The sequence below is a fragment of the Corvus brachyrhynchos genome, unplaced genomic scaffold, assembly GCF_000691975.1.
Source record: "Corvus brachyrhynchos isolate BGI_N302 unplaced genomic scaffold, ASM69197v1 scaffold26, whole genome shotgun sequence".
Taxonomy (NCBI): Eukaryota; Metazoa; Chordata; class Aves; order Passeriformes; family Corvidae; genus Corvus; species Corvus brachyrhynchos.
The window spans coordinates 7,328,322-7,339,808 of NW_008239324.1; the positions used below are offsets into that span (position 1 = coordinate 7,328,322).

An 11,487-nucleotide genomic window follows, 5' to 3' on the forward strand; every position below is an offset into this window, starting at 1 on the left:
ACCTTCTATACAATCTTTGAACTTTTCTAAAGAATTTTAAGTGCATTTTTGGGTGTCTTGTGTTTGTATTGCATCTCTCTCTCATGTATAAAATTGATCTGTGTGTGTTATTCAATTTCCCCTTAAAAATTTCTTCAGTGTTTCACTTCCTCAAAGAAAATAGTGACATCTGCTTTCTTTTCCCTGCTGCAACAAAATTAAAGCATAAGTTTTTGCATGCTTTTCAATGTAAGATTCAGTTTTGGCTTTTGCTCTAAAGTTCTGTGTAGAATGAAGACTAAGGTAGTTTGCAGTCTCATTGACTAGGAAATGTAGCCAAACATAATAAATGCTGTTGGCTGAGGTTGGCAACACCCACCTTGAGAAAGATCAGAGTTAGTGATCACTGCCTTGTTTTGAAGTGTGTGTAACAGGATGGGGGATACCCTGTGCCACAGGGAGAGGAAAGCTGCATTTGGTGAGTTTCCCCTTCCAAGACCAAGTTAAGGATTTACGTCTGTTTTTGATTGTGATGCAACAAATATATGTGCAAACTGCTTTAAATGTCAGAAAAATTGCTGTTAGCACCAATATGTGGAGCAAAATTTCTTTGATCAAAGGGTCCGTGTCTTCAACTTGTTGGTTCAAGGTTGTTCTTTAAATACTTTGTTCTGTGACCTGAATTACAGAGAAAAAAACCGCACCATTTTAAGACATGGTTTAAAGCCTATTTGATTTACATTTTAGGGGTGTTTCCTTTGTCTTCAGTAACATCTAAATCAGAAATTTTGCATCTCTTAATTGTACTAAGCTGATTTTTATTCTCAGATAATCAAGTTTCAGGTTTTTTTTAATTTGTTTGATTTAGTAAAACTTCTTTCTTAATTATTAGTTTTCAATAGGCAACTGTTTAAATGCTGCCAAGTGATGCCTTAGCAATGAGTAGTACTGTTCTTGTTCTTTCAGTTGAGCTGCTTTGGATGATATCTTTCAGCATACTTGGATTTTGTCATGCATGGAGGACTGTGCATCTTTCACAGTGGCTGCTGTAGCAATTGCCAAGCAAACAATATCTTTGTTTGACTGCAAAATACATAGACAAAAAATACTAGTCTTTTTACAGACTCAAATACTTGACAGTTTTTGTGTCTGTCTTTAAAGAGTCTACACAAAAACACAGCTCTTATAATGCCTGTAGGGTAAATCTCTCTGATTTTGAATATGACAGCATTTTGTATACTGTAACTGCATATATATATATATATATATATAAAAAACTGTGTTTGGAGGTTATTTTGTAACCTGTTTACTGCCTATATGTCCCCAGTAGCTTTTATTTTAGACACGGTTTCACAAGTTTCAAACTGTCATTTCTGAACCATAAAAAGAAGTTCCTGGAGTGAACAGAGTAGCATTTTTTCCTAACAGGCTTTTAATTGGGCTTTAGATTTTGTGGTGGGTGCTAGGTATGGCTTGGAAAAGGAGGTTGTTTGCTTTCCAGCAGTCTTAATTCATGTCTGAGCAGCAGAGGTACAGGTCAGAACAGTTCTGGGAATACATTTTTTCAAAATTTTTGTTGCTGTTAAAGGTACCTGGTGGAGTTCCTTCTTAATCATCTTTTGATCTTCTTTGTGCTCTGTAGGACAGAGAGATGGAATTTGACATGCCAGATAAAGTGCTAATTGCCCCCAGAAAGCTTTTACTTGATGTGCTTATGGGTGAATGGGGAAGTTTGATAACTTGGCAGTTATGATTTACTGACTGGAGGCAGCTTGGACGTGCTGGAAATGTAAATGAAATGGCATTTTGCTGAGCAGAAGATGAGAGGCCAGTGGCAGGCAGGGCTGGGCAAGCAGTGAGGGAGGAGGTGGCTGGTACTGGTGAAGGATGGTCATCATCCCATCTCAGTATTGATGGTCACAGTGCTGCTCCAGGACACCAGGAAGCTCCTTTGTGTAAGGCATTGTGTGCCAGCATTTCCACAGGTATTTACATTTTGTGTTTGCCTCATGTCTCATGGATTTTTGGCCCACAAGTGCATCCTCTTGAATGTAAAATGCTTAATTTGCCCCTTTCTCTCCACTCGAATGACCTGCATTGTCCTAGAATCCCAGCTCTTTCATTGATTGGCACGTGGTCTGTACTGTCATGAGGATGCAATCCATCGATTACTTTGAAAATGAGAATCAAAGCTGTGAGCTGATGTTGGAGGCTGGCTTGCAGGGATCTGTGGCAGGGATTGTATAACAGGATCCTGCCAGAGGAGCGATGACGCAGAGCTGTGTGTAGGGCAGAGGCATGCTGTACTGTGGATAGTTTCAAGGTAATTATGCCTCAACAAAACTGCATTTTCTTTTTCCCCCCTACAGTCTAATCACCAAGCTTCAGTTTCATCTCCTACCAGTAGCCAGCAATTTCTTCTGTTTATCTGAGGGATTTAGAATGTCATTCAATCACTGCATTTACCTTCTTATCGTGAAGCAGGTTAGACCATACAAACTTCTGACTTTCACTTCCATGTCAAAGGGAAAAAAGGCTTTTTATGGTGTGCTGTTAGAAGCTGCTCATTTGCTGAGTTAAGAATGGCAAACTTGTTGAGACTTGCTCTTGCATACTTTAAATTGCTGATTGCTGCAGTAAAACACAGTTTTTATGCCCTGGAGTATAATTGCTTTCCATAAAATTATCTATAGCAATGCAACTTTGTTTTGTGACCCAGTCTCTGCTTGCAAGCTGAGTAGTCCTGAGCTTAGTTAACTGTGTGCAAAGTCCACCTCTGGATTTCCTTGTAGGAGGTCAGATCTGAGTCAGGACTAGAAGTAGTTCAAGAGGATGGCATAGCTGCTGCTGTGTCTGATGGAGGACAGCACATTACTGTTCTCCTCTGCCTTCTGCCTTTGCATTCAGGAGCTTTGTCTTCCTGATCTTCTTCTTCAATAGTATAATTGATCTTATTTTTCCTGCTACTTGCTGTAGTATGTATTTGTCTCCAGGGCTGACACAAAGGTAGAAGTGTGTTAATTGTCTTGCAGGTCTGATTTTAGAACCTACTGCTCCTGTATATTTTTGGCTTTGTTCTGCTAAGGTTTTAACTGTCCAGCCTGTGATTTCACAATATGAAGTGCTTGGCAATAGTACCACTTGACCATCTCCCCTCAACAGGTTCCCTTCCTTGATTCCTGTTTGTGTTCTGGACGTGTATTGGGGCACAGCTGTTTTGAGAGCATCACAAGCCAACCCTTTCTTCAGTTCCCACATGGAACTTTTATCTTGACTTCTTTGCCTAGGCCAACACAAACCACTCCCTCTTGATGTGTCTCTGTGTTCCATGAAATGCAGTAACAACGTCAGAGGTTAATTTCTGGGACATGGTAAGCAAACATGAAAGGAGGTATAGTTGAGCCATATTTGGTAAATCCCAATTCTACGTAACCAGATAGTAGGATGATTATCTGCCTTGTGTTAAGATGCCTTTTAGACACATGCAAAGGTGCTTTAAAGCTGTAACTCAAGGCAACACAGACAGAATGGTTTAATTGCAATATTTTGCCTTTGCCCTTTTAAGACACTGTATTGTAGACTTTGTGGTAGAAGCATATATTTAGCAGGAGCAAACTCATTATTATACATCTTGGAGTGTTTCCTGACTTAGACTGTGTTCCAGCTGCCTAATTCCTGACTGGTGGAGCAGAAAAGTGATCTAATGTTGCTGATTGCTCCTTGAAGAGTCTTAACTGTGAGCTAATGTGTTATACTCACTTTGCTCTGATGCTCTTGCAAACAGATGAACCTTTTGTAAAATGATGGTAAAAGCCACTGCGGCTTCTCCAGATATCTGACTTTATCTTGGTCTGTGCTGTGTTGCACTTTGTGAAATGTGTTGTGCTGTTTTGGGAGACTTGTAAATGTGTGTCAAAATATTTGTATTTTAGAAGTACGGTGGTTTGCTGTTTATCATGTGCAATGTCAGAGATCCTTCCACCCTCTAAAATGTTCGGTGGGAAGGAGTGACTCCCTTTGCTTGGAGAAGTCTCATGCTGACTTGTACTTTCTGTAAGTATTATGACCAGAGTTACAGTGAGTTTGGCTGTTTGTAGCACTTCACACTGAAAGGTCATCCTTGGATTTCAGCCTTGGACTATATGCAGGCTTAACTCTTTTTTTCCTCTTCTTTTTTCCTCCTCCTTAAAACGCCCTCCCCCCTTTCCTTTTTCCTTGGTTTAAAAAAAACCCCAAAACTCTCATGAACTTTGTTTTCACATGGAACACAGTACTTCTCAAATGTAGGAAATATCTGATGTTCAGCACTTTCTGTATGACTTAACTGACTGAAAACTAATGACATTCAGGTTTCACAATAAGCTTGTAACTGGTTACCAATGTCTTTCTGCTGTCTTCCAGGAATGGATAGTAGATGTCTGTGAATGTACATTGTGTAGTATGCAATGCACAGAATGTACATGCACTGAAATGTTCAAAGTAATTAAATCTTCTTTTTTCTGTTACTTTCTGCATGTCTGGAGCATATTTAGCATCCTGGCTTCTACCTTATTTCTTTCCACTTGTTCTCTGTAGGAAGCTTTTTGAGCTGGTGGCCATACTGGCTTTTAGTGGTCGCTGTTCCCATCTGCTTTCTCTCACTCCGAGGTTTGTGTCTGTACAATTGTTTCTTTGACCTATGTTGAGCTGGAGGAGGGAGCAGGTATGTCCAAAATTGTGGTGTGTGGACTTTTATTTTTGTTGTTCTCTCTCTTGTACTTTGAAGCCATGGTCAGCTGAACATGTATAGGGCTGAAAACATTTCTCTGTATTTGGTATCAGAGAGGAAGGTGGATTTGAATTGAATATTGCATGGAATCTGCATGCTGGTCTCACAGATTTATATTGCAGTCTTTCAGAAAAAGTGAGAATGTGTTATAGCAAGACAAGAGGCTTTTCCTGAGGCAGGGAAAATACCAGAATGCTGCTCCCTGTATTTTGATAGAAGGTGTGCTCTGAGGTGCCCTCATGCATGTGAAGGGATGGAGTTTCAGGGAGGATAGTCGTGAGAAATGGTTTGGAGTCGTTCCACATGAAAGAACCTCTGAAGTGGATTACAGTGAGATACAAAGGTTGTTTTTATAGTGTTTTTTTTCTCTTCTGGCAATGACAAGTTATATTATGAAAGCTCCTAAGTGATGTGAGTTCCTAAATTCAGTTTCTCAAAAGTGACTTGGCATCTTTAATTACACAGGTATTCCCAGTGATTGCACCTATCTCATCATGTAGATAAGTCTCAGTGTGGTGTGTGCTGGTATCCAGAGGACCTCCTCGTGAATGGGCAGAATGGTGGGGGCTCTGGTAATTATGAAGTGCTTAGAATCGTTACGTTAGTATTTCCTCGTTTATCTTATATACACCTCCCATTTCATCTTGCTTTTGCTTTTTTTTTTGTGATCTTGCATATGGTTCATCCATTAATAGGCCATCATATTTTAATGTATTGAAGATGGAAAGAAATAGATCACTATTTTCACTTGAAAGCTGGAATGCCTGCAGGGCTAACGTCACAGAGCCACACTTTTCGTGGCATTGGCAGGTTTAAAACCCTGTCTGATTCCACACTCAGCAAGCATCAGATTTGTGGCACACTTGTCTGAGTAAGTGTGCAAACAACTGCAATGTGCCTCTTAAACATGTCTGGGTTTGGATTTGACAAGTAGCATTTTCTGTAAGATCCTGATATTTGTATATTTTCTCAGTGTTGAAAGGATTGTAATGCCAGGATTATATCAGTGTCGGCTTAGTTCTCTGTGAGAAACCCTTGCTTCCTGGAAGAGATCAGTCCAGTTCAATATTGCAGCCAGCACCTTGTCAGAGCAGGTAGAGAAAGTTCCTTTGGAAATACAATATTATTGAAGTTGTGCAATCCTCAGGACTTCACAGAGGAGACATTTACTAAAGCATATGCTAAGAGCTGGAAGAGGAATAATGGTAAATCAAGTTACTGAAAATGTCAAAGAGCTATTACTAAAGGGTAAGTACTTCATGTTGATATTAGCACCTACAAAGAATTGTAGTGTTCTGAAACTATCAGTGTATCTTAACTGAAAAATAAAGTCGTAGTGCTTTCTGAAACACAGGATTATTAAATTGTTAAATCCTTCTGGTTGTGTAGGTTCAGTCAGCTTTGTAAGGCTGTTCTCTACTCTAGTTTTGCAAAGGACAGTAGAAGTCTGATAGTAACGTCACACATGTTTATCTAGGGATAAATCCAAGATCTGTGCTTGATTGCGTACTTGATTTTGTACTCTGCTCCAGCCTGTTGCATAGGGTATTGTCTGGGAAAGTTTTGGCTGTTTCTTTCAAGCAGAGCACAAGCAAATGCCATCTTTTGAACTCTGAACTGGTTCAGAGGAACGAATATATTATCAATAATACAGCTTTTTGTTTTATTTTTTGGTACAATTATGCTTTGTTTGTGTCACTTTTGTAGGTGCCTTAACTGTTGCTGATGGTAAATATGTACTGCAGTGTAGTATGTAATGAGTCTTAAGAATCACACCTTTAGTAGTTGGGTAAAATTCAGTAAACCCAAAACTATTTTGACAGTGTCAATTAACAGTGAAGTAAATAATGTTATTACATAGCATAATAACGTTATAATAGTGGGTGAACAGCATGTATGATTAAAATACCCACGAATGTCAATAGTTTGGTGTTTAAGCTGCTGTTTCTGGTGGAAACGTGTGTCTGGACCAGGCATGTGAGCATTCGGTGTTGCCAGTGTAACTCAAACTGATAGTTTGAGCCTGTTTTTAAAGTACAGAGGATCTCAGAGCTATCCAGGGAAAGATCTGTCCTTTCATTCTGCTATGCTTTCCTCTCATAAGCCTTATTGTGCATGGGTTCTTAACTAGTGTGAATTTGGCCTTTATTTTCATAAAACAGTGGGTCAGCTGAGATTTTACAGCTTGTGCTTTCTGCCACCTTCAGTGAAAAAGACCTGGTTGCCCAAGGTCTTGTGTGAACTGGCATGAGCAGATTTCAGTTAGTTATTTCATTAGTAATGCCTAGTCTGTAGTGTGAATGAGTTTTATCTAACTAGATGCAATGCTATTTATTTCCTGTTTCTCCTGTTTCTAGTGTAAATACAATAATCCTATTAAAAAACCCCACACACCTAAAACATCCCAGCCTCAAACCAAGAACTTAGTGGAGTTTTCAAAACATTTTGAGATTTTTTTTTTTTCTGAGCTTGGAATGTCTAATGCTACTTTTGACTTTTTGCTACTGCAAAATAAAGAAATTACTGTTTTCAGTTTTGAAAAATATGAAAGTTAAATCACGACTTTCTGGTTTTTTCCATGAAAAAAATGCTCTGGGTAACACTGACTACTTTGTAGCTAGAGGGAAAATAAGTATTCCTCATTATCAGAGCCCGTGATGTCAGCTGCCTGTTCTGCTGCCATAAATGAGTTTCCAACTAGAATTTTCATATTAGAAATTCTTTGTGTTTCTGTCTAGTTGTATGTTGTCCATGGAGAAACAAGCATTTCTAATAGGCTTTTTAAATTATTGCTTAAAGTTATCTTTACTGTGGACTGCTGCTGATGTTGGATTAGGATTTTTGCTAAATTGTTGAAAGTGAGTAATTTAAGAAAAGAAGCAATGTCTGATTTCTGTTAATGAAATGTCAAGGTAATGATATCTGTAAAAGCATAATTGTGCATTAAATTATTTGGTGTAGTCTCACGAATGAACCAAGAGAAATGTTCCATAACAGTTCTGAGAATGAATAAGAGTTTTGTTTAGTCCAGCCACATGTGAGGAAGCACATGAATAGAAGCAGATTTGGAATGTATTTGAAATCAAATTGTTATCTGCATATTTCTTGGGTTATCCTAAAATGACAGTCTCTGGATATACTTCAGCAGTACTCTTGAGTGCTTGACTGCTGAAATGTGGAGATACCAGGATTTTTGGAGTGCTGGCAAAGTCCAGGAAGATTGTTGAGATCTTTCTGTTTCTCAGCAATACTCAGACCTGCAGGTCTTGACAGCGTGTGGGTGATGAGCAGAACACTCTGAACATTACACAGCCTTTGGGAGGAGCAGTATGAGTGTTATCCTTATTGACATCTGGGAAATGGTGTCTCAGGAACTGTGTTAAAAACAAACCAAACCCACAAAATGTGATAAAAATGGACATGGACGGCTTTTTTATATTAAAATTTTATCCATAAGGCTGTGAAGAAATGCCCTCAAAATAATGTGACTAATAAAACCTGATTATGCAATAATTTCTGTTTGGAGCAATCCCACTGGTTCTCTAATTTTTTTTTCCCCTCTGTAGAATACCTACTTTGGGCGTATTCATTTGCTTCTAGATCTTGTGAGAACAGTTAAGTGTAGCAAACCTATTTTGATTTTGTGGTCAAAAATCAATGTAAATTGTGTCTTAATTACCAGTTGTGTAGAAATTTGCAGAACTTACTGACACATGAAAATCTGAGAAAGCATAAATAAATCAGAACAGAACTAACTTGCTTTCCAAGTGGGATAAATTTTGTCTACCTTAAGCCATCTATAAATTCGGGTTTTATTTAGGTTAGGCTCTCTTTAGAAGTAATTTGCAGCATGTCAAGGTGCATGCACAGGAGAGGCACTCCCAGGGTCAGCTAATTGAGTCATCTCTTTCTAAGTGAGAAGTGAGCCTGTGTGATTAGTTGGCTGTAATTGCCTGCTGTTTAGATTGCTCATATTAAGGGGAACCCACAGCAACTACTTGGGTATCAACTCTGATTTCTAATCTTAGATTTCAGTGTTACCAGTAGACAAAATATTATAAGCATGAACGGTTTGTTTCTGTAATTAAAAAAAAAAGAAGTCAGATCAAGTAATGTTCTCTGTGCATAAAAATGGCTCAGTTTGTGCCCGTAACTATCACAGGCTTTGTGGCCAGTAATACTTGTGAAATAGTGTCTGAGTGATAGCAAAACATGGTGTTAGCTGCTAGACAGGCTATTTCATCGCAGTGTTTGTTACTGTGGTGTACACAAAAGAGTCTCTACATGCATAGTACAATTGCAAGTGAGATATTAACTCTCATGCTGCTCCAGAAATTAAATTACATTGAGGGGAGGAGTGTTGGGCTGTCCTTTGAGCTGGTTTTCTAGGAAATATCTGCTGTTTGTTAATTATAAAGGGGTAAATAAACCAGCATGGTTCTTGGTTGAGCCAAGCATTTCAGTTCCAATTCCGACTTGTACTCTGATTCACACTGAAATTCTTTGAAGAAATTTAGTCCCTCACTTAAGACTCTTAACTCTTGGTACTTGAGGCAGGGAGGATTCTGGCAGCCCTGCATGCCATCCTCACATGTCACAGCAGTGTCTGGAGCTTTGTCCAGCTTTGCTGCCACCAGAGCGTGTCTGAGGCTGCGTTCCTCCTGAGATGCTATGAGCCTCTGCCAGCTGGCATTAGCTCAGATATGATGTGCCTGTAGAAGCACAGTGGCAGAAGTTTCTTACCAAAGTTCAGCCCTCTTCAGAATTTGCTTTTTCTTTAATGTTTTAACCGTGCAGTAGCTTAAGTGGCATTGCTCTATTTGCTTTCCTTGTTATCTGTGTGGGCTGGTCAGGTTCTGTCCACCTGTGCCTTCAGCACATCTTAACTTCCCAGCTAGCTAAAGTTTCCATTAGAAGTAGGGGAGCATCTCTGAGTTAGTCATGTCGTGATGCAAAAATCTGTAGTTTTTTAAAAGATGTACTAGTTTCCTCTTCTTTACCTGAATGTGATGAAGTAGGGGAGTGGTGGTTTTTTGTAAGGGAGTTCAGAAACTGGCAGTAGAGGAGAACAAAACCTTGACAGGTCAAGTCATGCAACTGCTCTTGCCACCTTCTCAATGGTTATTTTAGTCTGGCTGAGTAGACCTTATCATTGTGAAGCTTCCTGGTCTTTTTACAATAGTCTCACTGTGCCTAATTGTTCAGCTTTCATTTATCCTCACTAATCTGTCTTTAGTTACTTTCATATATGTCTTTTGTTTGTAATTCTCTCTAAATTCTGGTTTTCATCCCTCAGTTACTAAAGAAAACACAATGGCTTGCACAAAAGAATTGCATTCAGCTTGCTCAAGCAGTGAAACTGTGTCTGTCTGGCCTAATCCTCCTTCAGAAGGAAAGCAGTAACATGAATACTGTCCTCCGTGTTCTTAATCCTTTTTTATTAATTTATTTTTTAAAAGTAAAGACAACATTAACCTTTTGGAGAAGAACAAAATAAAACCAGTCAGTAGAATATCTGCTGCAATTTAGTCACAGTGTTTTTTCTTGGCTATGAGGCAAAAGTTTGGACATCCATTTATTGCTTTTGTTCTGTTTCCTGAGCTTGTGTGATGGCATTGTGGGACTATGTGCACTTGAGAGTTTTAGATTTTGTTCCATGGATCATCTTTGATGTTTTAAGGAACTCAGGTGATCCACAGGATGAGGAATGTGTTCTATGGACCTGTGCCCATATTTGCGTAGGGGAGCTTCTAGAATGTTCAGGGAACTATGCTGGAGACGTTTAAATAAACTGTATAGTTGAAGCGGTGACTGCAAATAGAATTATCTGGTTTGGAAGAGAACTGGTAGCATTCAGAAATAAAACGCCTTAATTATCGAAAGATAATGAAGACTTGAGAAGCAATGAAACAAGTGAAGGGGAAATATTAGCCTACTTGGAATACAGCTTGAATGCCTCAAAATTTGAGATTAATTAGGGACTAAGGCAAATAAATTATTCTCTATTGCAGAGTGTTTAGCTCCCTCTTTAAGAAATGTTCCTTGCAAAGCAATCTTGCATGATGAAAACTAACACCACATAGCTACTGGTCAGGACCAAAGACTTGATAACTAAGAATGTGGAGAACTGTGCGTATGTCACGGGATGGTGCTTGCCCAGGAGACTTCATGCTTCAGAATGTAAACTGTCCTCGGGTGAAGCTGGGGCAAGAATTCCCCAGAGTAGCTTTCCAAGGTCACATCCGCTCTCCTCCAAAACTGATGGTCTCTTTGAAGCTGCTGCTATTGCTCATTGGCAGAGAGAATATACTGGACAATTTTTTTCTTGCAATGTAGTTTCTGTACTGTGCTGCAGTCTGGTCTGTTTTGTCGAAGTACAATTGTGATTCTTGTTGAGGAAATGGTCATTTGCTGGAGGTTTTACTCCTGAAATGGAAACACAGTATGAGAAGAGAGAAAGTGAGAGAAATTATTTAGAACATGTCTGTAAAGTAGAGATTGCATTGAACATGCAGCAATGGTTGAAAGTGCTTTTTGACTGTCATTTAATTAGGTGTATTTAAGTTAGCAGTGTAATAGTCTTGAGTTAGCACTCATCTCTGCAGCACCCTGTTCTGCTTATTGGTGAAGTGGAACTAGGATGTCATTGTAAAGAACTTGCATATAAACTTCCACTCCTTCACTTCCTGTTGAAAGTGTACAATGTTTGAGAGGGACTTTAAGGTGGCACTTCATTAGAT

At 39.1% G+C, this 11,487-nt stretch overlaps 1 protein-coding gene across 3 annotated transcripts in view; it reads left to right on the top strand.

Moving 5' to 3' along the window:
* Positions 1–399: 399 nt before the first annotated feature.
* SLC12A4 (solute carrier family 12 member 4) overlaps positions 400–11,487 on the top strand; it is a 40,654-nt gene continuing 29,566 nt past the window's right edge. The window contains exon 1 of one of the 3 annotated variants that reach the window (XM_017741029.1): positions 400–457. In XM_017741029.1, coding sequence (XP_017596518.1) covers positions 415–457 — 43 coding nt within the window. In that variant the 5' untranslated portion in view covers positions 400–414. Of the gene's footprint in view, positions 458–5,623; positions 5,996–11,487 lie in introns of those variants that run through there. The other 2 variants (XM_017741027.1, XM_017741028.1) reach the window with 2 other exon arrangements.